We start from the raw sequence: 27368 nt of genomic DNA on the forward strand, positions 1-27368 counted from the left end.
GATTCGCCTCGCCTCTCTCCAAAGTATCTTATCTTGAAACCTGACCTCTAAATCATTCAAATATTTATTATTGAAGATTTACCATAAGAGACTGGACCAGAAGTTAGGAGACCTACTAAGATGCCTAAGCCAGCGCTGTCAATTATAGTTACAGAATAATGACAAGCTTTGTCTTTTAACTTGTGCGAATGGTGTGGGGGTGGTAACTCTTGGACGGAGGAGTCCTGTCCCACACACTCCTCTCTGACCCCTGCCCTGGAGAAGCCTGGTTTCCAGCCAAGAGTAGGCAGTTCTCCAGTGTGGTTTCCCTGATCTTGACGAGAAGCAGGGACAGCCCTGGCTGCCAGGCATGGGGAGTCCAGGACTAAGGTCACAAAGATAAGCAACATAGCCATGGGCAAACTTCACTGCTGGTTCCCCACGGCCACTTTCTCAGACATCACACCGCCGTGAACTCCAAACACGTCAGGCCCCTCTAGTCTTCTGCTCACAGTCCCCACGCCCTTCCATCAGTCCCATGGGAACCTAAGGGCCAGACGAACCTGAGCACCTATTGCCTCATCGCTCTCTGATGTGTAGCTTGGCCTCTACCTTGGCCCTGCCCACTGGCATGAGGTCACTTGGTAACTTCTCCCCGGGCCACCACTCCAGGACCGACAGTTGTCCCTTAGCCCCTCCACATGGGGACTGTCTCCAAGATATGTTTCCAGAGGCCTTGGGAGACTCCTCTCCTACCATTTCTCTGTGCTCTGGGCGAGTTCGTCAAGGACTCCCAAGTCCTGCCCAACTAAAGCATCCGTGGGGGTCTTGAAAGAGACCTTTCTACTCCGCCTCGCCCGATCTCCTGTGACTGGAGAAGCCAGGGAGCCTGGGGGAGGAAAAGCTCTTGGCAAGCAGTCCAGGGGTTCAGGTTCCAGAGATGACCACCCCCATCACCCCAAATTCCCGCCCCTCTCCCTGCCCCTCCAAGTCTGACACTACCCAATGTCCCACCCATTCCCCCAACCCTGTGAGACAATACTGACCCCGAGGAGCCCACTCAGTCAGTGCTAGGAGCCTGGCCAGGCTCCTTCTGGGTGTCCGTGGGCTCCTGGAACCCACCAGGAAACAAACTCTGGGTCCTCTGGGCTCTCCACTGCTGTCTGGGGCTAGAGGCGGGACTGGAGCCTGGTGAGAAAGGCCGTGAGTTGGGCAGTGCCATGATGCCCGCAGCTTCCCAGCATCTGTCCCCTGCACACCTGACCGCCTCACCATCGCTGGACCAGCACGGCTTCTCCTCATCTGGAGAGAGGGTCTGTGGGGGGCTGGGCCAGGGCCGGGACAGCGGGGAGGCTGAGGCCTCGCCCCACAGTTCCTGCTGCTGCTGCTGATGGAGCTAAACGGAAGGGAGAAGATGAGAGCCCTCCCTCCTGTCCCGGTGTGAGGCCCAGCCCCGGGCAAGGTGCAGAGGCTGTCGACACCTGCTCCCCCAGCTCCTGCTGAGTAACTCCTTACACTCCAGCCCCCTCCACACTCTCCACTTTGTTAAGCTGCCTCCTCCCTCCCCTTCTCTTTTTGGCACCCCCTCTGGTCACCTGGTGCAGGTAGATGGCGTGGAGACTCATCTCAGCAGATGCAAGCTCTGGGAGCTGGGCCAACTTCTGGCCCCCAGTGCCTCCCGGGGACACACAGCTAGAACAGAGGCCGCAGTTGATCATGAAGACACGCACATTCCCCCAGGGAGAGCCTGGCTTCAACTCCCCTTCCACATCACCTCCCCACTCCCGTTCTCCTGGAGGATCAACCCCACCCCTTGCTCCCGGCATCTCAGGACCCCACCCCTCACCTTGAGTCCTGGGTAATTCGGGAAAGGGAGGCCAGGAGGCTGGCCGTGGCTGCGGCCGGGCAGGGGGCTGTGGGGCTGAGGTCTTGAGGCTGCCGGAGGGGCTGCACCAAGAGGTTGGCCAGGAAGGCCTCGGGCTGGGAGTGAGAGGAGAGAGGGTCAGAAGAGAGGACCGAGGGGAAGGAGGAGGTCCAGGAAGGCAGGAGGGCAGACGACACCAGTGAGCAGCTTAATAAGGGGGTGAGGCAGAGGGCGGTGGGGATGGGAGGGCAGACGGGCAGACCAGACCCGGCTCTGGCTCCGACTCACCAGAGGGGAGGGAGAGTTGCTGAGGATCCCGGGGGCAGGGGGGCTGCGCAACGAGCTGGCGCCCCAGGCGGCTGCGTCTTGCTGCACCCGGCCTCGCAAATGGCCCAGGAACTTGGAGCTGTGGCCTGGGGGGCGCCATTGTGGGTGAACCAGGGAGAACCGCATCAAGGAGAGTTCCGTCTTCCCATCCTCGGCTCGCTGAGACAGTGAGGCCTCGGTCTGTCCCTCGGAGAGCCACTGAAAGGAATGACGGCCCTTCACGTGCTGCCAGGATCAGGCAGCGCAGCTTGCGGGATCTCAGGTCCCTGACCAGGGACTGAACCAGGGGCCCTGGCAGTGAAAGCGCTAAAGCCTGACCACTAGGCCACCAGGGAACTCCAGCCAACTCCACTTGGATAGCTGCGGTGGGGGTCTCGTGGGGCAGGCAGGACAGGAAACACTAGCCCCGGGGTGAAAGGATGGAGGCCACAAGAGGACGAGTTCAAGATCAGCCAAAAAAACACAGCCGGAGGGCAGGACCTGGGTCCAGACCTGGCTCTAGCGTATGACGTGGGCTCAGTGTTTTGCTGGCTTGTACGCATTGGATACCACGACTGGCCCAACGGCCTTGGTCAGGAAACCCATCCGTACCCCAGCCCCATCCACTGACCCAGCCGTTTCTCTCTGGTGGTCTGCACTCCCATTTACTGGTGTGTGATAGTGCTGGGCACCCTCTTAGGGCTCTCCACCTGTCATCTCACGTGATCCCAAGAGCCCCAAGCACTAGCTAGTCATTGCCTGCACTTGAGAAATGAGGGCTCGGAAAAGTGCAGTGGGGAGCTCGAGGTTGCAGGTGGCAAGCAGTGAAGGTGGGGGTGGAACCCAGTTCTGCTTCCAGTGAGGCAAGCCAACGCCTACCCCACCTACCTACCCCGCACCTCCAGGGACAGGCTCTCACCTGAGGGTGGCCATGCCGCTTCACATCCATAAGGGCAAAGGAGCAGATGTCGCCGACCCCAGCCACGTCCACAGTAAAGTGCCGAAAGAAGTCGATAATCTCCAAGGCTCGGGGCCGAAACCAGAAGATCAGAAACAAGGGCGTGAGGACAGGGGACAGGAGCTCCTCCACCAGGGAGACCTGGAGAAAGCAGGCCCGAGGCCGAGAAGGGCTTGCTGAGGGCAACCAGACTCGCCTGGCAGGCAACCTCCAACCCCGTCATTCCGGGGGCCATCCCCCAGACTCCCGCGGGCAGCCAAAAGCCTCCGCAGCCGGGCTCCCGGCGTTGATCCTCACCGCTCGGTATTGCAACAGCCGCGCCATCTGTCTGTAAGAGCTGGTCCTGCCGGCAGGGCCGGTCTCCTCCGGGAGGTAGTGCATGTGGGCCAAGGCCGCCTGCAGCAGGAGCTGCGGCGAACGACCTTGGCCTTGCTCATCCGGAATGAAAGACCTAGAGGGCGGGATCGGGGTGGGGAAAGAAGGGGGCCTGCGGTTCAGAGGATGTGCGGGGGTGGGGTGGGGGTACACTAGCGGGGGTGGGGCGGGGAGAGGGAGGGGTGCGCGGAGGCTCCGACCCAGGGCCGAGGAAAAGGGCCTCCTCCCCGGCCCTCTGCCATCGCACCTGGCCACGGTGGCCGCGATCCCGAGCGCGGTCATGGCGGTGAGCACGTGGTCCACGGCGAGCACGTCCTCGTCGTACACGGTGAGCACGAGCAGCGCGGCCAAGGGCGCGCCGGCGAAGAAGACGAGCTGGCGGGCCAGCAGCGCCAGCATGGGCGCGGGGGGCGCGGCGGCGCGCAGGAAGGCGGCGGCCGGGCGGTAGGCGCGGGCCAGGCGCGCGCGCAGCTCGTGCGGCAGCTCGTTGAAGTGGCGCAGCTGCAGGCGGGCCAGGCGGGACCAGCGGCGCGTCCCCAGCGCGCCGGGCTCGCGCCGCAGCAGCTCGGCGTGGCTGTAGAAGGCGTGCAGCACCTGCCAGGCCAGCACCAGCGGGCTCAGAGCCAGGTTCGCGGCCGCCAGCAGTAGCACCGTGCGCCGCCAGCGCGCGGCCAGGGCGGCCCGCCGGTCGCCGCGCTTGTAGGCGTCGGGCAGCTCCCAGCCGCCGCGGAAGAGCGAGAAGGGCCCGCGGAAGAGGAGCAGGTCGACGTTGAGCGCCAGGCCGCGGCTGAGGAAGGCCGCGCCGCCGCCCCAGGGCAGTGCGGCGCGGGCGGGCAGCAGCCCCTTATTGGCCAGCGCCACCTGGTAGTTGGTGTAGCGCAGGATGCGGTGGTGGACGTCCAGCTCCGTCAGCGGCCTCGGCTGCACGCACAGCCCCCCGCTCCTCTGCAGCGCCAGCAGGCGGGACTGCACCTCTGCCCAGGGCACCGAGCTGAGCTCCTCCTGCGGAGAGCCGACGGCTGAAGCCAGCGCCCCCGACCCCTTTCGATCGCGATGCCCACCCTCCGCGTGGCTAGAGCGGCATCCCGGCGTGCCCTCCCCGCCGGCCTCACCCGGGGCCCTCCCGCTGGAAACCCACCGCCTTTCACGGCTGCCCCTTCGCCCTCCTCTTTGCCACCGACCAGGGGCACCTCATCCTCGGTCTGAACTGCCCTCCCCAGGCCCCTGCCCCTCCTGGGCCAGGAGTCACATGCTCCCCAGGGACCCCCCCCCCCATAAGCTAAACTCCATAGGTATGTGAGCTCGGCCCCTTCCAAGTAGATCTTTCAAACAGGCCCCCTCCCCATCCTGGCAGCCCTACAGGCACAAGGCACACCACAGCTGCAGGTAACAGGGCAATCACTCTTTCTCCTTCCTAGGGTGCCAGCCAGCTGGGCGCAGAAGCCGCACAAGCTTTCACCTCGGCATGCTTGGAGACCCCACCCCCATCCCCATCCCCTCCATCAGATTAACCTTCCTAGGACAGTGGCCACGACCCCGTCTGGGGTGGCGGGTGCTGTCAGACCTCACTTGCTGCTCAGCTGTAAAACTCATTTTAGCTCAGTTTCACCCAGCTTCCCCCGTGCAGCTTAGTCACGTCCCTCCAGGCCAGCCTCTCCAGTCCACCCCAGGGTCTCCCCTACCTCTGAAAGGAAGCAGGGAAGAAGGGAAGGAAGGAAGAAGAGAAGGGGTCAGGCGCCTTCCTGGAGGAGGGGCGGTCCAGCTCCTGACCTTCCCTGCGTCCGTCCCCAGCCCTCTGCTGTGGCTCGGGCTCCCCTACTCAAGGGGGCTTTCGGAGGACCTCTCCCCTTTGCTGCACTGGAGGGCAGGATTCTGAACGTCTGAGGGGAGCAAGGGAAGTTGACTGCCGAAGGTAGCCTTTGCGCTGTGCCTGAGAGAAAGAACTAAGTACAGAGGCAGACGGAGCGAGACCAGGCAGAGGAGAGAGCGAGGTGCGGCCAGGGACAGTGGAGAGGCCCGCAGAGTAGCTTCCTGCAGGAAGAAGCCAGAGAGGGCGGAGCTCCCCCGACAGGGGCCTGAACACTCAGGGGCATGCTGGTGGGTCAGTCCCCTCATCGCTGCTCCCCCCCCACCCCTTTCCTTCAGGGGGCCTGGGACGCCTCCTCACCTCCTGTCCTTCCCAGCGCAGTCTCAGTTCCTCCTGCCCCATCAAACCAGAGGACCGCCCCTCCTCTAAATCCCCATCGTCTGGACCACAAGCACGTGGCTGTACCTATCTTCCATAACCATCTGCATCAACTAAGCGCCACAACAGTAAGGACCTCAGGTTCTAACAGATGGTACTGCACTTCCTAGCGATATTTGGGGCTAAGCCTAGGTAGGTGTGTCACAAAGGTCTTCTGCTGTCTTTCCAGTGGCTCCTCCTGTCCGCACAGCCCGCCAGTCCTCCCCATCCTCTGCTCCCCACCCCCCCCAACATGACACCCCTCCACAGACACGCTCATCCCACTCACCGGGGGGATGTGCAGGGCCTCCCTGTAAAACACCTGGATGTCCCAGTAGCTGAAGAGGTTGCAGACCGAGCGGAGCAGCTGGAACAGCCAGAAGGCAGCAGCCAAGATCAGCAGGAAGACCAGGAGGGGGCTGGAGCAGATCCTGTGTGAGGCGAGACCGACAGCAGAGACAAAGTAGGGACCCCAGAGCAACAGAGACCAGTCTCGGGGAGCGATGGAGGCCATGGGGAGGGGGCCCTGCCAGACCAGTGATTCCGAGTGTGGGTCCTAGAGGTCCCCCGACCCTGGTGTCTGCAAGGTCAAAACTCCTCAGCTAATATTCAGGTTTTCTGCCATTCTCACTCTCATCCTCCCAAGAGTATCCAGTGGGCTTTTCCAGAGTCTATATGACATCATGTTCACACACGCAAAGTACGTTCGCACATTCATAGGCTTTAAAGCCGTTCTCAGCTTTAAAGTCTAACAAGGTAAATGGAAATAGGATGCTCAAAACCAAAGCCCCTGGGAGTTGGTTCTCAACAAATATTAAGTGTATTAAAGGTGTATTCTCCACCAACATTAAGTGGATTAAAGGTGTCCTCAACCTCAGAGAATGGATGATCTAGACCAAGGAACAAAAGGAGGGGAAGCTTTTTGTGTTGGTCTCCCCCAGCCCCTGCCCCCACCGGCTTTCACTCACCGCTGGGCACACTGGGAGGAGGGTAGGACGGCATCCGACAAGGTCACTTTGCTGTGGAGTGGCCCAGGTCGTGTTCGGTTACTTGGTTGGTTGGCAAAGAGAACATTGTAATCCACACAACGAAGGAGGAAGGTTGTGAAGGTGACGATGAAAATGAATTGTCTGGGACGAGAGGAAGAGCGGTGCTCAAGCCTGAGGGCTGAGTGGGCTCCTGCCCCAGCCTCCAGGCCCGCCAGGTTGGTTAGCCCCTCCTGCTGGGCCCTGGGCTCATCTCACCCCAGCTGGAAGACGTCCTCCAGCAGGATACAGGTAAAGCCATTCCTCTGGTGGTAGCTGTAGATGTGGCCGCAAGTCAAGAAGTCAGCCTGAAGCATGATGGGCTTTTCCTGAGGACACCTCCCAATCCCCCTCAAGTCCCCGGCCCATGGCACCCCTGTCCCCCTGCCTGCTATGGCCCTTTCTGCCAGGCTGTGCACAGAAAGGATATCTTGGTGAAGAAGCTGTCCAGGTTCTGGATGTGGTGCCAGGAGCCTGGGCACAGAAGGGAGAGCGTTGGGGCATGGAATTCACCTGACTCCATACCCTCAAGCTGCTGCCAGAGGCCCAGCCTGGGGTGGGGTGGTGGGGGGAGCAACCCTAGAGCCTCCGGGGCCTCCCCAGCCCCACACCCACCCGCTCACCTCGGAGCCCTTCTGGCACGTGAAGCAGGGGCTGCTGCTCCTCCCCATGGAGGGGTGAATCTTGGGACCCCTCGGGGTCACCATCCTCCAGCCGCTCATAATCCTGCTCGGGGATCAGAGGGCCTATCCGCAGCCCAGGAGAGTCCTGGGGGCATCGGCGTGCGGGAGGGGGGGACCCCAAAGCCAGGGGAGGGGCAGAGTGGGAACCCCAGAGAGGGGGAGCAGAGACGGGTGTCATCGAGGGCTGGGGCTGCGCTTGGGGGGTGGTTGGGGTGGGGGGGTCACTGTGGCAAGGCTGAGAAGCCCCTGGGGCCTGCACCGCTGGGCAGGGGAGCCCCGAGGCTGAAGGAGGAGCTGAGGAAGGGGCCCTTCTTGTGGGAGGGACAGGGGACAGAGAGAAGAAGGAGACCCTCCCCGCCCCAGGTCCCCGACAGGGAGGAGGAGGAAGAGGAGGCAGTGGCGTGGGGAGGAGGGGCACGGATCCAGGCCCCAGGTCTCCCCACCGCCCCAACCGCCCCCTGGTCCCCCCCCAGCCCATTCGCCTCACCATCAGGCCAGCGGCTTCTCCTGAAGCTCGGAAGGATGGGAGCTGCTGCCGTCTCTGCAGAGGTCTGCGTTGCTGAGCAGGGACTTTGACAACTAGGACGGGTGACAACAACAGCTCCGTGACTCAGTGGGGGCAGGCCTCAGGCGTCCCAACTCGCAGTCACCAGTCCGACCACTCACACCCCTTCCAGGGCAACCTGCGGCCAAACCTCTTAGGGCTCCACCTCCACAGCTGGCAGGGCAGGAGCCGCAGAGGACGGAAGGAGATCCCCACAGTCCCACCTTCAGACCTCCAGGGGATTTAAAGGCGAGGCCAGAGAGCAGCAGCCAAAGCAAAGGCAAAAGGAATCCTATTAAAGATGCTAGAGCTATGGGGCCAGGACAATACTGTACGTACATCTTTGGTTTCTTAAAACCTAATCTCAAAACCAAACAAAACTTCTCTCTCCTCCCTACATACACACTCACAGAGTGATCGACAGAGAAACACTTTGAAACCAAAAAGAAAAGAAAAACGTGTGCATGTTTTGTTGTTATGACGGCACTAAAGAAGGGTAAAGGGGAGGCTGACTTGGCAGTCAGGTTGGGGGAAACTGAGGACAGGAAAGAACTGAAGAGAGGAGAGGGGATTATGCTGGATATGAGATGGTTCTTGGAGCTTTTACAGTAGGAAAGCGGGTTCCTTGAAGCTCCATTATGTTTACTGATTCATCCTCTTGAAACCCTCTCCACCAAGTTCTGATCCAGTTTTGGGGGGGGCCCCCTGAGAAGCGTCAGGGCTGACCCAGCTGAGGGCAGCTGAAGGTCTGGAATTTGCCAGGGCAGGTAATTTGGGTGCCCTGTGACTGAGCTGAGTTCCTTGTTGCCACCTCGAGAGAGGGCGGAGGCCCAAACAGCTGGTTTGGTGGCTTGTCCAACGCCATTCTTGAGGTCCTGAGTCATTAGGTTTCCTACTGAAGCCCATTCCTGCAGTGCTGACTCAACCACCCAGGTGTTAGGGCCCCCAGGGCTTAGGCCCAAGGGTTGATGTAGGGACCAGTCCAGGAAATGGAGAGAGAGAGAAACATTGCATCTCAGATTGCCTTCTGGAGGAACATGGAGGAGGAACCTGGGAGGGGAAGTGTCATAATAGCTCAGGACTTGCAGTTTTATCCCAGAGCAGGAGGCAGAGCTATGAAAACAAGACTTCTGGTGTCCCCAGATGGAATCTCACACTGCAGAGAGGCTAGGAAATTCCCACGATCTCTCTGAGACGTCTGCCCAAATGGGTTCTGTGGGGTTTCCTCTGGTCTCTCCCCAACCTCACTCACCCCAGTTTTCTACCATATGCGCTTTAGGATCCGCTCATACACCCTTTGCACCCAGCCGAACTTCAAACAGGATTCTTGGCACATTTTCCTCCCCAGTTTCACTCCAGATCATCAATGGACAGCCTCCCTACCACCAGCCCAATTCAAGTTAATATAAAGGGCACTTTTCCTTGCCAGGCGTGGAGAGGGGAAGGAGGAGACCGATGAGCGAGACAGAGCCACTACCCAAGAGGAAGTCACAGCCTGGTAGGGAGGTGGCTATGCAAGCAAATAATTACACGGAAGAAATAAATAAGAGAGAAATTGCAGGTGTTAAGAGCTGTGCGGTGGCAGCTACAGGCAAGTCAGCCTGACCTGTAGGAAGGCATCTATTGGGGAGGTGGATCTGGGGTTGCGCCAGTGGTTCTAAAACATTGTGTAACGCGAGCTTCTCAGAATGACCAGGGGAGTTTTCCCCAAATATATGTGGCGGTCACAGCGGGTGGCGAGCTAGTGGTAAAGAATGCCTGCCAATGCAGCAGACAGACGCAGGTTCGATCCCTGGGTCGGGAAGATCCCCCGGAGGCGGGCACGGCGACCCACTCCAGTGTTCTTACGTGAAGAATTCCATGGACAGAGTAGCCTGGCGGGCTGCAGTCCGTAGAGTCGCAAACAGTCGGACATGCCTGAAGCGACTAAGCAGGCACGCATGTTGTCCCCGGAGCTCTGACCCGCAAGGGGAGCGGGATGGGTGGAAAGGCAAGTGCACATATTTTGGAAGAAAAAGAAAAACCTCCAAACGATTTTTGCCCCTTGGTCTCCCAGAGCCAGCATTCTACACTCCCCGGAGATACCGGGTCACCTGGAATGCTCTGAGAGCACGCCTAAGAGACTGATCCCGAGGTCAGCCGCTGACGCGTTACTATGGATACCCAGCAGGGCGGGGGAGCGTACTCGACACGCCCTCAAGACATCACCTCAGAGCCGACCCCGGAGGCGGGCGGAAAACATTGCCGCTTCCGGCTCGACCCTGCCCAGAACTGGATGGGAGGGGGGCGGGTCACAGGCGGCTCTCTCCAATCATCGTTGAGGCGCGAACGAGGTTTCCTCCAATCACAGCTTGCAATGAAATTGATGTTTCTTTCCGCCAATCAGCGCCGCGTCGCGCGGGGGTGGTCGGGATGCGGGCCGGAGCCAACATGGAGCCCTCAATGGGATCAGGGTGAAGCCACCGTTGCCGGCTGGTCCGGTTCTCCCCACATCATGCTGGTGCACTTGTTTCGAGTCGGGATTCGGGGTGGCCCCGTCCCAGGCAAGCCGTTTCTACCCCTCCGCTTCCAGACATTCTCGGCCATCAGGTAAAAAGGGACGAAAGCTAACTGGGAGCATGGGATACTGACCCGCCTGAAGGGCGTGGGGCCCGCCGGGAGATGGAGTCCCGGGCTCTCGCAAGGTCTGCTGGGAGCTGTAGGCCGGTCTGGCCCGGGGGTCGACTGTAGTTCCCGGGAGGATCACTCTCGATTATTTATAGCGACGGCCAGGTGCCGGCGGGAGGCTCGGCGCGTCTGTGTCCGCGCGAAGGCTGGACGGAGGGGGGCGCTCTGGGTCGGGGACCACGCTGGGTCTTCTCTCCCCACCAGGGGGCGCCGTGCTGCACAGGTGTCAGTTCGGTTCAGATCAGTCGCTCAGTCGTGTCTGACTCTGCGACCCCATGAACTGCAGCACGCCAGGCCTCCCTGTCCATCACCAACTCCTGGAACCTACTCAAACTCACGTACATTGAGTCGGTGATGCCATCCAACCATCTCATCCTCAGTCGTCCTCTTCTCCCGCCTTCAACCTTTCCCAGCATCAGGGTTTTTTCAAATGAGTCCGTTCTTCGCATCAGGTGGCCAAAGTGTTGGAGTTTCAGCTTCAACATCAGTCCTTCCAATAAGTATTCAGGACTGATTTCCTTTAGAATGGACTGGTTGGATCTCCTTGCAGTTCAGGGAACTCTCAAGAGTCTCCTCCAACACCACAGTTCAAAAGCATCAGTTCTTCTGCGCTCAGCTTTCTTTATAGTCCAACTCTCATATCCATACATAACCACTGGAAAAACCATAGCCTTGACTAGACGGACCTTTGTTGGCCAAGTAATGTCTCTGCTTTTTAATATGCTGTTTAGGTTGGTCATAACTTTTCTTCCAAGGAGCAAGTGTTTTTTAATTTCATGGCTGCAGTCACCATCTACGGTGATTTTGGAGCCCCAACCCCAAAATAAAGTCTGTCACTGTTTCCACTGTATCCCCATCTATTTGCCGTGAAGTGATGGGACTGGATGCCATGATCTTAGTTTTCTGAATGTTGAGTTTTAAGCCAACTTTTTCACTTTCATCAGGCCCCCGTTTCTGGCCTCAGTCCTCATTCTTGGAATTGGTCTGGAAATATGGACAAAAATTAAGTGTCCAGAGACATTCAGCATGGCTGTTGTTCCATAGATTCAGTGTGAACTGAACAAAAATGGTTCCTAAATCTGTATACTTTCAGCAGAGATGAAAGAGTATGTATATGTTGGTGTTCAATTGCTTTGCACACGTTGGTCCCAAGAGAGAAAAACACAGGGGGAACAAAAAGGACCCAGAGACTGCGACTCCATTGTAAACACTTTACGAGAAGCAACTGATTCCTTTCTCATCCTAGAGTGAAAACCCAAGAGCCAGGCAGGCAGTAGATCACAGGGGAGGTGGATGTGGACTTGTGTCCTTCGGGAAGCGCATTTGATTGATGGTGGGCAGGAGGGGCGGAGCTGCAGCTTAGAAGTACTGGTGATGGGAAGTAATCACCAATTTTTGGCAGTGACCAAGCACTGCTTAGACCTTAGTTTGGAGAAGATGAGAAAAGCTGGAAAGTGGCCATGGTAAATTATTAAAAGGCTTGAATACAGTCCTTAGGAAAAAAGTAAGGGTGTCGATGTTATTTAAACGAGAGCACAACCCCAGGAAAGACATCAAGTAGTGTGCTAGAATTTGTGTGTTCATAGTGCAGTGTTTTTCAGACCTGCAAGTCACAACACAATAGATCAGAAAGTGAATTTAGTGAGTCTGGACCCTTTAGAAGGGATATAGGACTTCCCTGGTGGTACAGTGAATGGGAATCCACCTGTCAATGCAGGAGACACGGGTTCGATCCCTGGTCCGGGAGGATTCCATGTGCCTCAGAGCAGCTATGCCCGTGGCCCACAACTGCTGAGTCCCCACTCTAGGGCCTGGCCAGCATGCCACAACTTCGAAGCCCACATGCTGCAACTACTGAAGCCCACACACCTAGAGCCTGTGCTTCGCAGGAAGCGAAGCCACCACAGTGAGGAGCCCCTGCGCACGACAACCAAGGAGAGCACGAGTGCGCCAGCAAAGACGCGGCAGAGCCATAAGTGAAGTGAACTGTAAAGAAAGTGGGCGTACCAGTGTACCTGTTTAAAAAACAAATTAGGGAGGGACTTGACTGGCGATCCAGTGGTTAGGACTTGGGCCTTTCACTGCCAGGGCTCAGGTTTGATCCCTAGTGGAAGAACGAAGATCCTGCCAACCTTGAGGCCAAAAATAAATAAATAAATAAGGGAAGTATTGTTTTGTGAAACATTTCGATTTTCTGCAACACACAAATGTTCACTGCTGGGTCACAAAGTAAAATATATTTCTTACTATTGTCTACAGTAAGTCTAAATCTTTATAAACATTTCAGCAGCGAATCAGGTTACTTGTTCAGTCACTAAGTCATGTCCAGCTCTTTGTGACCCCATAGCCTGCAGCATACCAGGCTTTCCAGTTCTTCATCATCTCCTGGGGTTTGCTCAAACTCATGTCCATTGAGTCAATAATGCTGTCCAACTATTTCATCCTCTGTTGTCCCCTTTTTCTCCCGCCTTCAATCTTTCCTAGCATCAGGATCTTTTCCAATGAGTCAGCTTTTCGCATCATGTGGCCAAAGTATTGGAGCTTCAGCATCAGTCCTTCCAATGAATATTCAGGGTTGATTTTGTCAGATTGTTCTGCATTTCTAATGAGGGCATGCACTCAACAAACATAACCATTTGCTGAACTCTGTTTTGTACCAGAGCTCTGCTAAGTGCTCTGGGGATACAGTGGTGAATAAGATCTGACTTCCTGCCATCAAGGAATATATATATTCTGATGGGGAAGCGGGGCATTTCAGAGAGCAGGACAGTGAGCTTCTTCGTGTATATATTTTTTCCATTTATATTTCGGATAGATGTGAACTATGTGATGGAAAACAGGCAGGTGGATGGGGTGGGGGGAGATGTCACATAGAGGTGGCAGGAAGCGCCGGGCAGGCCTCATTGAAACAGGGAAGGGTGAGACCGTGTGTAGTGAGGAGGGTCTGGAAACAGGAAGAGCCATTGTCGTAAAGGAAAACTCTCTCATCCACTTGATTTTTAAAAGCCTCTCCCCATCAGTAATCTCATTTGCATCTCTGATCATCCTACCTATAGTAGTAGATAGTAGAGTTGAGGACATCCTTACCTCTACTCTTGGCCAGGTAACAGATACTTCTAACAGGCCTCCCTATAGCTGCCCCTATCCTTCTCCAGCTCACTCCTCTCTGCAGGGATCTTTAAAATGCAATTATGATTATGGTCTTCCTTGCCCTCTCAAATCCACATGTTTTAAAGGGACAGTAATGGGTCCCCCGCCCCCATCCCCCACCCTCAGCAAGCTTTGTCGTTAGCTTTTTTTGTGTTCCCCCCCCCGCCCTATATATTGTTGTTGTTCAGTCACTAAGTCGTGTCCAACTCTCTGCCATCACTTGGACTGCAGCACGCCACCCTCCCCTGTCCTTCACCATCTCCTGGAGTTTGCTAAAGTTCACGTCCATTGAGTCGGTGATGCTATCTAACCATCTCATCCTCTGCTGCCCTCTTCTCCTTCTGCCTTCAATCTTTCCCAGCATCAGGGTATATGTATCCATACACCCACGCTAAAGCTTAACCACCAGAAGTGCCGTTGCTTGGTCTGTCCTGTTGGCCTCTTGTTCCCTGGGTGCGGAGCACAGTCGGCTGGTCGCCCTACATTTCCATCTACAGACACCAAAACTGCAGGACACGGGGATCTCGGCCTATGTGAGATGACGAGACACAAGTTACTTGGATTTTTATCGTCACCCTTTTCTTCCGTGTCTTGTCTGTCATGTTAGCACTCAAGGCCCGTGAGGGGACAGGGTGATGGGGTGTAATAAGCTTCTGACCACTGGGCAGAGTCTTGGGGTCACTCCTGGCCTCACCACATGTGACTGTGAGCTCATCATACCCAATCCTGAGCCTGGATTCTGGAGTCAGACAGCAGGGTCCCACCTTGTCCCAGTTCTGCTGCTTGTCTGTAAGGGGAGCGCCGTCCAGCTCTGATGACCCATCATTCTTCTGAAAGAGCAGGGGTTGGAGGTAGTTGCTGATTAGGGCCAGCCATCCCAGAGATGAGCTGGGGGCAAACACCTTTGAGACTCGATGACTTTCCACTGGGTGTGTTTGTCTCAGAAATGGAGGTTGCTTAAGAGCCACCCTGAGATGGGCAGGGGGAGCTGTCACAAGAGAAGCCTCTGTCCCCCAGAGGGCTGAGTCAAGGGCCGAGAGCCGGGCGCTGCGCTGCTCAGCTGAGGGCCAGCCAGGCCCGTGAGCCATCAATGGTGTTCTCTCCCTGCAGGTCCTCCGATGGCCACCCCAGCGCCTGCCTCCTTGGGGCCGTGGCCCGGCTGCGCTCTCAGCTCCGGGCCTGCCTCCCTCGAGCACCCCTGGCTCCCGTCCGGAGCCCCTCTGCCTGGCGCTGGGTCGGGGGAGTCCTCCTGGGCCCCCTGGTTCTGAGTAAGTGCCCCCGCCTTGGCCTTGTGGCACTGTGTGAGGCAGAAGAGGCCCTCCCGGCCCACTCCAGACCCTGTGTTCTTGAGCCCCGCTTTAACTGGATGCTCTTCTGGAAGTTTCTGCGCCCCCACCTGCTGGTCCTAGGGGCAGCTGTCGTGGTGAGGTCTTCTCCGCCACCCCGCCCCCCCCACTGCAACACCAGGGAAGGGAAGGATACAGCCTCTGTTTGCAGAAGCCCCCAGCCAGGGCCGCGCAGGGACAGCTTTCCTGACCGGCCGAGTCTCAAAGGAGACCTGGGGCCGCTGGCTTGGGGACACGGCCGAGGGTCCCTCAGAGGACCTGTGCAGGGTGGCTGGGGGACAGCGTCCAAGGGTCCCCAGGGGCTGGCGGCCGGGTTTTCCTCTCCGAGACACAGGAACCCCCACAGCAGGGGCAGCAGTGAGGGAAGAAGGTTCAAGAACGGGGTAGAGTTGGTGCCCCTCTGACCGGCTGCCCCCACCCCCAAGCTGGCCCTGGGCGCGGCCTTGGTGAATGTGCAGATCCCCCTGCTCCTGGGGCAGCTGGTGGAGATCGTGGCTAAGTACACGAGGGACCACGCGGGCAGCTTCCTGACGGAGTCCCGGAGCCTCAGCACCCACCTGCTCCTCCTCTACGGCCTCCAGGTACCTCAGGAAGGAGGGCTGGGGGGCCCGCCGCGCCCCCGAGGAGCCCCAGGCGCCCCTGAGAGCCGGGCCTGTCTTGCAGGGCCTGCTGACCTTTGGGTACCTGGTGCTGTTGTCGCGCATCGGCGAGCGCATGGCTGTGGACCTGCGGAGGGCGCTTTTCTGCAACCTGCTCCGGTAGGGGGCGGGGCCCTGGGTCTGGGGGCGTGTCTGGGGCGGGGCCTCATCTTGAGGGCGTGTCTCCCTCCTTCCCTCCACCTGCGGCCGCCAGCCAAGACATCGCGTTTTTCGACGCTAAGAAGACAGGGCAGCTGGTGAACCGACTGACGACGGACGTGCAGGAATTTAAATCCTCCTTCAAACTCGTCATCTCCCAGGTCAGTGCCCCAGGTGGAGGGGAACTGACCTGGGGCACTGTTAGAGTCACACACACATTTGCACACACTCTTGCCGGCCAGCCCTGCCCCACTCTTGGGCCTCCTCGCCCCTGCTCACACCAAAGCGAGAGGCCTGCCTTCTGGTGAGAGTGTGGGTGAGGGTACAGGGACGTTCACGGGCGGGAGGTGCCACGGCAGTGTGTCCAAGGTCAGGACAGGCTGTTTCTCCCCTGCGGTGAAATCCGACCTCCCCCGGAGAGCCCTTCCCGAGAACTCAGACAAGAGCCTTTGCCAGCCCTGCTTGCCAAGAGCATCGTCACAGCCTGGCCCCGGAGTGCCTGGCCCACTGACAGGAGAGCGAGCTCTGCCAAATTCCTGCTGTCTTTTCTTCACCCCCACTCCCCACGTTGTCACTGACCCCCCAGCCCTCCCTGGGCAGCATCGCCAGGCGGTCTTATTTTTGGTTCAGTTTCTGGAATAGAAGAGGGCAGTGGCGTTGTCAGGAGTAGGAGGAGGCATTGTCCGTAGTTTCTCACCCCTGCTGGTCAGGAAAGGGTTACAGCCTGTGACCTGTGGCCTCGCCCTGCGAGTGCAGTGGGGAGCTGGCTCTAGCCGTCCGACACTTGGCGAGTCCCCACGTCCTGGCACTGATGCCTCACAGGCTTCCTGTCCACTGCCCAGGGGCTGCGGAGCTGCACGCAGGTGGCCGGCTGCCTGGTGTCCCTGTCCATGCTCTCCACACGCCTCACGCTGCTGCTGATGGTGGCCACGCCCGCCCTGATGGGAGTTGGCACCCTGATGGGCTCAGCTCTCAGAAAACTGTCTCGCCAGTGTCAGGAGCAGGTGTCGGAATCCCCGCCCGCCCCCCTTGCACTCCCCTCCTTCTCTGCACCCTGCACTCCTCGGTCACCCTCCCTGTCTGCATCCTGGCTTCCTAACTCCTGGGTCCCTCGCAGGTTGCCAGGGCAACGGGTGTGGCAGATGAGGCCCTGGGCAATGTTCGGACTGTGCGAGCCTTTGCCATGGAGCAGCGGGAGGAGGAGTGAGTCCTGAGCAGGGGCAGAGCGCGGAGCTGGGGGGTGCTCCCAAAGACCCCTCCATCAGCCCCGGGCCCCACCTTGCGAGCTTCCTGAGGGCCGGGCTTGACCTCTGTCCCCAGACGCTACGGAGTGGAGCTGGAGGGGTCCCGCTATAAGGCAGAGGAGCTGGGCAGAGGCATCGCCTTGTTCCAGGGGCTCTCCAACATCGCCTTCAACTGTGAGTGAGCAGGGACCCCTGGGGGGAGTAGGGGCACGGCTCCGGGTAAGCTCGGAAGAGCCAGGGCGGCCCTCCACCTGCTTGGTGGCCGATGTCTCCTGAGTGCCAGGTAGCTGGTCTGCTAACTAGGGGAGGAGGCTGCCAACTCAGGCAGGCAGTGGGCACGCAGGCCCAGTGCCACATCTGAGCCACAGGCAGAGCTGCTGGGGAGGAAGCAATGAGGTGCCCCCAGCCCCCTCGTTGCCAAAGGAGAAACAAAGGCAGAGACCATTTGAGTGACTTACTGAAATGCCAGTCAGTAAGTCTGAAACCGGCGCGCCCTCCTCCCTGACCACCTGTCCTTGCCCCTCGCAGGTATGGTCTTGGGCACCCTGTTTATTGGGGGCTCCCTCGTGGCCGGGCAGCAGCTGACGGGGGGAGACCTCATGTCCTTCCTGGTGGCCTCCCAGACTGTGCAGAGGTGAGTGTGGGCCGTTCTCTTCCCGAGGGGCCCAGCTGGGGCAGGGGGTGCTGGTCTGCTGTGGGTACGGTGACCAGCTCCCCTAGCAAAGTGCAGGGCTGGGGAGGGGGCCCCCTGCCTTCCAGCAGTGCTCACTCAGGGTTCCCTACAACTTCATTCACTGACTGTACCCTCAGAAATGCAGCCGTCAGCTTCAACTTCCCAACAACTTAGAGGTTTCCTTGATAAGCCATTTTTGTTTAATTTTGATAAAATGCACATAACAAACTTTGCCGTCTTAATGTATTTACGTACAGTTTGTTACCGTCACATAACGCTCGTGTGGTGTGGCCGTCCACATCCGTCCTCAGCACGTCTTCCCTTTGCAAAGCCAAAATGCTGTCCCTAGATGACCCCCTCCCCAGCCCCCGGCGACCCTGCCCTGCTGTCTTTCTCTATGAGTCTCTCCACTTCAGGTCCTCATCCAGGTGGGCTCACACGGTGTCCGTCCCTGGTGAGGGCTTCTTTCTCTGAGAGCAACTTCTCCCAGGTTCATCCACATCAGTGCAGGGGTCAGAATTGCCTTCCCTTTTAAGGCTAAGACTCCATGTGGAGAAGTAAATGGCAACCCAGTCCAGTATTTTTGCCTGGAGAATCCCAGGGACAGGGGAACCTGGTGGGCTGCCGTCTGTGGGGTCGCACAGAGTCGGACACGACTAATGTGACTTAGCAGCAGCAGCAGCAAGACTCCATGTGGGCTGCCCTGGTGACTCAGACAGTAAAGCTTCTGCCTGCAATGCGGGAGACCTGGGTTCAGTCCCTGGGTGTGTAAGATCCCCTGGCGGAGGAAATGGCAACCCCCTCCAGTATCCTTGCCTGGGAAATTCCATGGACAGAGGAGCCTGGAAAGCTACAGTCCATGGGGTCACAAAGAGCCGGACATGACTGAGCAACTTCACTTTCTTTAAGACTCCGTGTATGGTAGGCCATCTTTGACGCGCTCTCTAAGAGCTGGCCTCCCACCCTCTGCCTGACCTTCCCCTGCACGTCCCACCCAGCTGGCTTACCATGTCTGCGGCTCTGCCGGCCCCTTGTGCCCACCGGCTCTGCCACGAGACGACCCAGGACGGGCGGCCTTCTCCCCTCCCCTGTCCCTTCCAAGCTGAGCTCCTGGCAGCTCCTTCTGCTGATTCTGTTTCTCCTTGCTTATCCCCTCCCCCATGTACCATATATACCAAAACACATAAAATGTAAATAGACGCTAGATAAACAGAATAAATAACAAGTAACTGAAGCATGAACCCGTGTTACCACCAACCGTGTGGAGAAAGCAGCGTCAGCCCCGATGCCCCCCTGGATACCCCTCCTCACCCCGATTCCCCCAGACCTCGCGTCCTGCTCTGCTCCAGGTCTCAGCCCCACGAGCGTGGGGGGCGTCTCTTCCAGAGTCCTTCACCGTTGGCCTTGTTACTGTCCGGGGCAGAGTGGCGCTCACCCCGAGGCAGGGCAGGTAGAAAAGAGTCCCCCCTTTCCCAGCCCCAGGCCAGTGTCCCACAAAGACCAGGATCCCCCCCGTTTCTGCTCAGAACTGCCTAGTCAGGCCCCTTCACACCCTCTCTGGTCCTGGACACCCCTTTCTTCCCCTGTGGCCTTGGGACACAGAAGTCTGAGGGTTCCAGAGACGGAACTCAGACTGCCCCCGGCTGCCCCTCTGCATGGACACCCTGGCTCCCTGCACGGGGTCAGCCCTCCTCCCTCGGACTTGCCTTCCGCTGGGCCCCCACCCACTGTGGCCTGGGCACAGACCGGCTCCCTCCCTGCTGCACGGCCTGGCGGGCTAGCAGAGTGCCGTTACAGACTCAGGAAAGCCTCTCGCAGGCTGCTAGGTGGGCCGCTCGCATACACACAGGCCCTCGGATCAGCCATTTGGGGGCCCCTCACCAAGGACAGGGGGCTTCCCTGGTGGCTTAGACAGTAAAGCGTCTGCCCGCAATGTGGGAGACCCGGGTTCGATTCCTGGGTCAGGATGATTCCCCTGGAGAAGGAGATGGCCACCCACTCCAGTACTCTTGCCTGGAAAATCCCATGGACAGAGGAGCTTGGTGGGCTGTAGTCCATGGTGTCACAAAAAGTTGGACAAGACTGAGTGACTAACACACACACACACATACCACGTGGAGATCCTTCACCACCCACCTTGGAGGAACTGGGTGTCAGTAAAGAAGCTGGTGTTTCCTCCTGGGATCCAGCAGGGGGAGGCAGGGAGGCAGGCCTGCCCCAACTTCAAGCAGCCTAAATCTTTGGACCCCACCCGAGGGGTTCTCGGTGGTCCTGGGGTCCTAGAAGGTACGGGTAGGTGCCCAGACAGACCAGGGTCACGGCCAGGCGTCTGGGTCTGGGTCCCCCGGGAATGGGCCCAGCCACCACCCTTCCCCACAGGGCCTCCAGGGAGGGCGAGGCCTGCCTCCCGCACCATCCCGGTGAGCAGGGTCACGTGCAGATGGATTTTGGTGGCCTCATGGCACCCCCCAGGCTCTAACGGCTTCCGGGTCTCTGGTGGACAGTGCTCTCCCAACATTGGCGGAGAATGCCCGGTCCCAGCTCCTCTCCGTGCCTCTCACCACCTCCGGCAAGCACTCCGAGCCCCATCCCCCCCAGCCCCCACCTGGGTGCTGGGACAAGTGAGACCCTGGGGAGTTAGTCTTCTAGAAAAAACTGCACACACCATCACAGACGCAGAGTCACGGACGGCCAGGCCAGCCGGGCGCTGTGACTAAGGAGCGGTGACTCACCCTCCTCCAGCCCCATGTGACAGAGGCGGCCGCCCACCGTCTGGGTGCAGCTGTGATGAGATAACATCTTCAGGAAATTTTCTCTTGGGGTCCCCCCAGCACCCCCCCCCCCCACCCTGCGATCCAGTGTCTTCTGTTTCCTTCTTCCCGTGGAAGGAGTAACGTCCTTTTTTTCCACTTCATTAGACCTTTCTTCCCTGGGCATAGACAGCCCTAGATCCGACCACTTGGGTGGGCCTCACCCCACGCCCTGCAGGCTGTGGGCAGCCTGGAGCCAAAGCCCCCTGCCTGCTGCCTGCCTTCCCGGCTGTTTCCTCCCTGAAGCCTGGCCCTCAGGGAGTCCCCTGCTGTCAGCCTCCTCTAGACCAGGAGAGAACGTGGCTCTGAAGGGAGGAGTGACTTGTTCCAGAAGCGGGTGGTCTACCCAGGGTCGCCAGGTCCCAGGGCCCCCAGGTTTCAGGAGAAGCCTCTGCGTTTGGCCTCAGGCCGCCCGGTTCCCTGCCTCACTCAGCGCGCCTGCCCCCCAAGACCTGCCCCCTCTGCCTCCGGGCCGCCTTCTCTCAGCCTCTCGCTGTTCCCATCTTTCAGCCACGTCTTCTCCTCACAGGTCCATGGCCAACCTCTCCATCCTGTTCGGTCAGGTGAGCTGCAGAGTCGGGTCTGGGGGTGTGGGCCCGGAATCTGGGCTGGAGCCCCGCAGCCACCCACGTGACTTGCGTGCTGCGGAAGCTGGGCATCCGGCGAAGGGGACCCCGTGAGCCCTTCCCCCCGGGGGGGGGAGTGCAGGAGATGCTGCCCCTTCCCTCGGACCCAGGCCTCCCTCACCCCAGACTCGAACCCCTCCCCAGGTGGTGCGGGGGCTCAGCGCAGGTGCCCGGGTCTTCGAATACATGACCCTGAGCCCCAGCATCCCGCTCAGCGGGGGCTGCAGCCTGCCCCGGGAGCGCCTGCGCGGCTCCATCGCCTTTCACAACGTCTCCTTCAGGTCGGTGTCTCCGGGCTGAGAGTGGGGGAGGGGCGGGTCTGGGGACCCGTGGGGCGGTGTGTCCCTCTGAATAAGCCCTGCTCCGGGGTTCAGGGAGACTTGAGAGTTCGGGAGGGACTGGGGCGACAAGGGTCCGAGAACCTGCTGCAACCTGAGGGTCTCTCGCCTCCCGCCAGCTACCCTTGCCGCCCCGGCTTCCCCGTGCTCAGAGACTTCAACCTCACGCTGCCCCCAGGCAAGATCGTGGCCCTAGTGGGCCAGTCCGGGGGAGGTAAGAGGGGCCCGTCACCCCCCCACCTGCGACTACGTCCCGTGGGAACCACTGTGTGGCAGGAGGGGCCCCGCTCTCCTGGAACACGCTCCAGAAACCCATGCCCCCCTGCCCTCCCTGACCCCCAGGAAAGACCACCGTGGCCTCCCTGCTCGAGCGCTTCTACGACCCCACGGCGGGCGTGGTGATGCTGGACGGGCAGGACCTGCGCACCCTCGACCCCTCCTGGCTCCGGGGCCAGGTCATCGGCTTCATCAGCCAGGTGAAGCTTGCTTCTCGGTCCCGCGGCCCTCAAGGGGGTGAGGGCGGGCAGGCTGTCTTCACTGGTCCCGGTGTTCCTTCACCAGGGTCCCAGCCGCTGCAGCTCTGCCTTTGGACTCTGTTGCTCAATTTAAGAGATCCCATGGGGCAACCCTTTTAGGATCCCTGACAGCCTGTGGCATCCAGAAGGTCAAATTGTAATAATAAAATCTTCCTTGTCCATTTCCCCAGAGCAGGGTGCCCTGCCCGGCCAGCTGGTCTTGCTCTCCTAGCCACCTTCCCTCGCCCCTTCCCAAGGGGCCCTGTATCCTGCAGCGAGCTCGGCCTCTCCTCATTCTGACCAGTCTCTCTCTGACCTGTAACTCTGAACCTCCCCACCTGCCCTCCACGGGGTCCTGTTGTGGCCAGAACTCCCCTGATTGCACCCCTTGGGTTCAGGGCAGAGTTGGGATGTTTCTTGTGTTTCCCCCCACTTTCCGCCCCCAGGAGCCCGTCCTGTTTGGAACCACAATCATGGAGAACATTCGTTTCGGGAAGGTGGATGCCTCTGACGAAGAGGTTTACGCAGCCGCCCGGGAAGCCAACGCGCACGAGTTCATCACCAGCTTCCCGGAGGGCTACAACACCGTTGTGGGTGGGTTCAGGCACGGAGTCCCACACGGGCCTGGGGGCCCAAGTGGGCTGGGGTGCAGGGGGCAGGAATGCGGTCATGGTGTCAGGGGAGACCAGACCGGGACCGTGGCCTCGGGGGACAGAGACAGCTCTCCAGGGACAGGGGAGACCATTCCTGGGTGGTTCAGGCACAAGCCGGCTGCAGGGACAGGAGCGTAACAGGGACACACGTGATCCACACCATGGGGACTCTTCAGAGTTCACCACATCATCTCCCGAGACCTGACCCGAAGCACAGGGTGATAATCTCTTTTTCTTTCTGGCTTTTATCCTTTAATGAAAGGTGTTTCTGCTCTTGTTATCCACCAGGATGGGTTTAGTTGAGCAAGTCTCTGTTCTGACTTACCCGAAAGAGGGCTCTGGTGGTTCTAGAACACTGGAACATTGTAGCATCACACCAGAATCTTCATATCGACGCTTGCAGCTTCATGTGTTCTTCTCAGAGGTCCTTTCTTCAACCTTTGGGCTCGTGTCTGTTATCCAGAGTCTCTTGGCTCTGTTACAGAATGTTCCAGCATCTCTCATGGTGCTGGACATGTCCAACTCTTTGTGACCCCATGGACTGTAGCCTGCCAGGCTCCTTTGTCCATGGTATTCTCCAGGCAAGAATACCGGAGTGGGTTGCCATTTCCTCCTCTAGGGGATATTCCCACCCAGGGATTAAACCCAGGTCTCCTGCATCTCCTGAATTGGCAGGCGGATTCTTTACCACTGCGCCACCTGGGAAGTCCTCTCATGGTGCAGGCATATCCAAAGTTCTCAACTGGTTTTTTTTTTTTTTGGCCACACCTTGCTTCATGTAGGATTTTAGTTCTCTGACCAGGGATCCAGCCAGCGTGTCCTACAGTGGAAGCACAGAGTTGTAACCCCTGGGCCACTGGGGAAGTCTCTCAACTCTTCTTGACACTTAGGTCTCAGTCAGGGCTTCCCTGGGGCTCAGATGGTAAAGAATCCACTTGCAATGCTGGAGGCCCAGGTTCGACCCCTGGGGCGGGAAGATCCCCTGGAGAAGGGAATGGCTACCCACTCCAGTATTCTTGCCTGGAGAATCCCATGGACAGAGGAGCCTGGTGGGCTACAGTCCACAGGGTCGCAGAGTCGGACAGGACTGAGTGACTGACCCAGTTAGGCCTCGGTCTGCTGAGCTTAGCCTGCCCCATTGCGCAGCCATCCTTCGAGGTCCGTGTTTCTTGCTGCTGAGACTCCCATGGACCCTGCCCTGCCTGGAGGGGCCGGCCCACACCTCTCTTGGTGCTTTCCCGGTCCCTCCGGCACCTGCTCTGTGACCGTCGGCACCTGGAGGCTCTTCTTGGCTCTCAGCCTGCCACCTCTGCTGTTCTCTGTGGGCATTTTGGACCCCACAAGTGGTCTTTCCAGAATGTACGGGGGTAGGGTGGACTCCCGCCATTCGGCCACCCCCACTCCAGGAGCCATGTCTGGGTCCAGCAGAGACCCAGGAGGCCAGAAGAAGGCGACTAGAGTTTCGGGGCTGGGACGGGTGGGCCCAGGCCCATCGCAGCTCCGAGCCGTGCCCTGGTGCGGGGAGGAGCCCAGCCTCCTCGGGTGTCACTGCACCCCGCCAAGTGCACGGGGGTGGGGGGACGGGGTGCTGCCAGGCGTCACGCCTGCCCTCTCCGCCCCCACCCACCAGGTGAGCGGGGCGCAACCCTGTCTGGCGGCCAGAAGCAGCGCCTGGCCATTGCCCGAGCGCTCATCAAGCAGCCCGCCGTTCTGATCCTGGACGAGGCGACCAGCGCGCTGGACTCGGAGTCTGAGAGAGTCGTGCAGGAGGCCCTGGACCGTGCCAGCTCCGGGCGCACTGTGCTGGTCATCGCCCACCGGCTCAGCACCGTGCGCGCGGCCCACCAGATCGTCGTCATGGCTCACGGCCGGGTCTGCGAGGTTGGCCAGGGCCCTGGGGCTCAAGTCAGTGGGCTGGGATGGATGCAGGGCGATGCGTGGCTCAGCTGAGCTGCGTCAGGATCTGGCCTGGCCCTGGGGGTTGGGGTAGTTATGGTCTGGAAGTAGCACCCGTTTAGATTCATGAGTTCTTGCCCTCTGGGTGCTCCAGGCCCCCGTTCTTTCCCTGGGGGTGGGTGAGCAGTGAGCAAAGCCGCAGTGAGACCCCCAGTATCACAGGGGAGAGTTCTCAGAAGCGCACGGTGTTGGGGGAGGGCCCAGGGGCTGAGGGCTGAAGGGGAGCCCAGGGGACCCTGATCGGGGCCCAGCGGGAGCAGCACCCCGAGGCTGGCTCTGCAGCAGGGCTCGGAGGCTGTACGGGGCCCACAGCCCCCCAGCCGCCTGCACTGGGTGAGGGGCGCCAGGCCCTGTAAGGAGGGCAGGGGTGTCCAGAGGCTCTTGCACAATCCAGCTCAGCTAACAGATGCACCAGCTGCGACCCGTGGCCGACGGTGCTCTGCGTCCTCAGGAGGGGCTTTGGCTGAGGTGGAGACCAGCCTGAGGAGCTGGTCCTCCCGGGGCTGTGAGCTCTGGGCCGGGCGGGGGTGACCGTCTGCCCCTACTTCCTCTCTGCAGGTGGGGACCCATGAGGAGCTCCTGAAGAAGGGTGGGCTCTACTCCGAGCTCATTCGGAGACAGGCCCTGGACACCCCGCCTCCGGAGGCACCCCGAGTCCTTGGGCACCGGCACTCCAAGTCCTGAGAGGTCTGGTCACCGCCAGGCGTCCGTGGCCAAGGCCAGAGTTCAGCTCGGGGGCTGTGGTGGGGGGGCTCCCACAGGCCCAGCCCCCAGGCGGAGATCCAGCGTGCTGGGTGGGGCGGCTCCCCCTGCTCAGAATAAAACCCCGAGCCAGGCGCTAGGCTGGGAGGAGGCTGGAACCAGTCGTCCTCCTGCCGCCAGGCTGCCCACCTCCTGCTGGAGCTGAGAGTCCTTGGGCTGGCCGCACAGGGGAGGGGGCGGGCTCCCAGGCCCTGCGCGGGTCCCCTCCCTTTGCCCAGCCCTCCTGACCCCTCTCTCCACCCTGCCGCTCCTCCCCTCTACCTAACAGCTTAACGGCATCCAGGCTGCAACTGCAAGGACTCTTCACAAGTCAGCGTTGGGGGAGGGCAGGGGGGACTCACCCCAGCGTTCCTCCCACACCCAAGCCACGACCTCGAGTTCCTCCACGGACTCTTATCACGTCTCTCAGACCCTGGGAGAAGCGGATCAGCCTCTGAGCCAACCCTTCAAACCCACAGCCCCGTCCTGGGCACAGCTTCCCTTCTCCCTGCCCCGTAACACAGTCCTTTAGATGTCGCCCCACATACACACACTGTCTGAATGGGACAGGTGCCTGGTGGGCCCCCTGGCCCGGGGGCAGCGGGTCGGGGGTGGCTATGGTCTGTTCCACACGAGGTTGCCAGGAGCCAGCCTGTCTCCCCACTGCCCCGGCCCCGCGTACCTCAAGTCTGTCACCCGGTGAGACGTGGACCCCCATCCTCTAGGTGGGGACGCATGCCCCAGCCCCCAACCATGGGGGACAGTCAGTGCTAATGCCCACCAGGACCACTAAGGAGCCGCTGATGCCAAGCTCCTTGGGCTGACGAGACAGAAAAGCAGGCCGACAAGGAGCGGTCACTGCCAGGCCAGCCTCCCTGGGGTCATCAGAGAGGTCCCAGGTGCAGGTCTGACCAGAGGCGCCTCTCCAGCTGCCCAGTGGCACGAGCCTGTGACCCCAAAGCTGTGAGCGGGGTGGGGTGTCAGCTTCTGGGGACCTAGGAGCAGCCAGGGTTTCCCTCCAGCCCTGGTCACCCCAGAACTGCTCACCCCTCCTCCCTGGGTTCTGCTCACGGCACTTCCCTCCAGGAAGCTTTCCCCTTCACAGCCCTGTCCGGGCTGACGACCCCACGAAGTCTCGCCCTGGGGTGAGGAAGCAGGTTACCCCAGCGAGACCATTTGGATTTCTCCCACGGCAGAGAAGGGTGCCCGGGGGCGGCTGCGGCTGGAGGCCGGCCTGGGCAGCTTGCACAGCTCCGGTGTGCATGCGGCAGCCAGGGCCCAGTCCACCCCAGCTTCAGTGGATGTGGTCCGGGAACAGATGCTACTGTCGGGCCACGGCCAGCCTGCTTGGATGCCCTGCTTTCTTGCTGATGAGAGGTCGACTCCCTGGGCAGACCTGGCCTGGCTCCAGCTTGCTCTGCCACTAAACCCCTCCCTGGGGAGGGCAGCCAAGGGCAGGTCTCAGCTTCCCCGCCAGGTCCACACTGGCCAGCTGGGCCCCTCCCAGCCCTGGCCAGCTCCTGTTCCACCAGTAGCCTCCAGACGCCTCCCGACACCAGATCCCAGGTCTTTCCTTACCTCTGCAGGGCAGCCTCTCCGAATCCCGGCCCCCCCACACACACCCTTTAGGAAGTGGTGAGACCACGGAAGGCCCCATGGTCAGCCGCCCACTCGTACTCTTAACCCCGACCTCGGCTCCTGCAGCCATTCCGCGTGGGTCATAAACCCAGTTATACTTCATTTTGAGAGCTTGTTTTTAAGAGTTTAATTAGAATGATCTGTGGTAACGTACTTGGGGCTGTAGCCTCAGAAGCCGGTTACATGTGTGCAGTAAACGGTGTTACTCACTCCTTGAAGATGTGCGTTCATTAAGTGCCTGCTGCAGGCCGCCGAG

The 27368-nt window shown here is 59.8% G+C and overlaps 2 protein-coding genes across 3 annotated transcripts; one reads left to right on the forward strand and one right to left on the reverse strand.

Annotated features, from left to right (window-relative positions):
• Positions 1-46: 46 nt before the first annotated feature.
• Positions 47-10247, reverse strand: ATG9B (autophagy related 9B). The gene is made up of 15 exons (XM_055421542.2): positions 9807-10247; positions 7355-7993; positions 7162-7205; positions 6951-7015; positions 6675-6836; positions 5996-6137; positions 3730-4484; positions 3405-3558; positions 3069-3248; positions 2132-2368; positions 1826-1959; positions 1575-1671; positions 1252-1375; positions 1026-1167; positions 47-868 (listed from the first exon to the last, which is right to left on the reverse strand). Exons 1-14 carry the CDS (start codon positions 10021-10023, stop codon positions 1040-1042), a joined length of 3078 nt encoding a protein of 1025 aa, XP_055277517.2. The 5' UTR covers positions 10024-10247; the 3' UTR covers positions 47-868; positions 1026-1039.
• A 110-nt stretch (positions 10248-10357) lies between these two features.
• On the forward strand, positions 10358-27330 carry ABCB8 (ATP binding cassette subfamily B member 8). Of its 2 annotated transcripts, XM_055421541.2 has the most exons (17): positions 10358-10547; positions 14886-15198; positions 15547-15702; positions 15785-15879; positions 15974-16079; positions 16761-16922; positions 17036-17121; positions 17239-17336; positions 17691-17796; positions 21175-21208; positions 21416-21552; positions 21729-21823; positions 21952-22085; positions 22571-22718; positions 24408-24658; positions 25292-25420; positions 25764-27330. In XM_055421541.2, exons 1-16 carry the CDS (start codon positions 10453-10455, stop codon positions 25415-25417), a joined length of 2142 nt encoding a protein of 713 aa, XP_055277516.2. In that variant the 5' UTR covers positions 10358-10452; the 3' UTR covers positions 25418-25420; positions 25764-27330. The 2 variants fall into 2 exon arrangements, with proteins under 2 accessions (XP_055277516.2, XP_088690882.1); XM_088834756.1 differs by having other exon boundaries at positions 25292-27330.
• The last annotated feature ends 38 nt before the right edge of the window (positions 27331-27368 follow it).

Source organism: Moschus berezovskii, chromosome 3, assembly GCF_049115385.1.
Source record: "Moschus berezovskii isolate FMDL1 chromosome 3, NW_MosBer_1.0, whole genome shotgun sequence".
Classification (NCBI taxonomy): Eukaryota; Metazoa; Chordata; class Mammalia; order Artiodactyla; family Moschidae; genus Moschus; species Moschus berezovskii.

Excerpts from the sequence above, each read along its gene's own strand:
- ATG9B (XM_055421542.2), bottom strand. The coding sequence starts at position 10,023 with ATGCTGGCTCTGGGAGACCAAGGGGCAAAAATCGTTTGGAGGTTTTTC. Across the intron at positions 7,016-7,161 it reads TGGACAGCTTCTTCACCAAG|ATCTACAGCTACCACCAGAG; the intron begins ATATCCTTTCTG and ends ACTTGCGGCCAC. Across the intron at positions 3,249-3,404 it reads GGCTGTTGCAATACCGAGCG|GTCTCCCTGGTGGAGGAGCT; the intron begins GTGAGGATCAAC and ends TGCTTTCTCCAG.
- ABCB8 (XM_088834756.1), top strand. The coding sequence starts at position 10,453 with ATGCTGGTGCACTTGTTTCGAGTCGGGATTCGGGGTGGCCCCGTCCCA. Across the intron at positions 15,703-15,784 it reads TCCTCCTCTACGGCCTCCAG|GGCCTGCTGACCTTTGGGTA; the intron begins GTACCTCAGGAA and ends CCTGTCTTGCAG. Across the intron at positions 17,337-17,690 it reads CTCCAACATCGCCTTCAACT|GTATGGTCTTGGGCACCCTG; the intron begins GTGAGTGAGCAG and ends TGCCCCTCGCAG.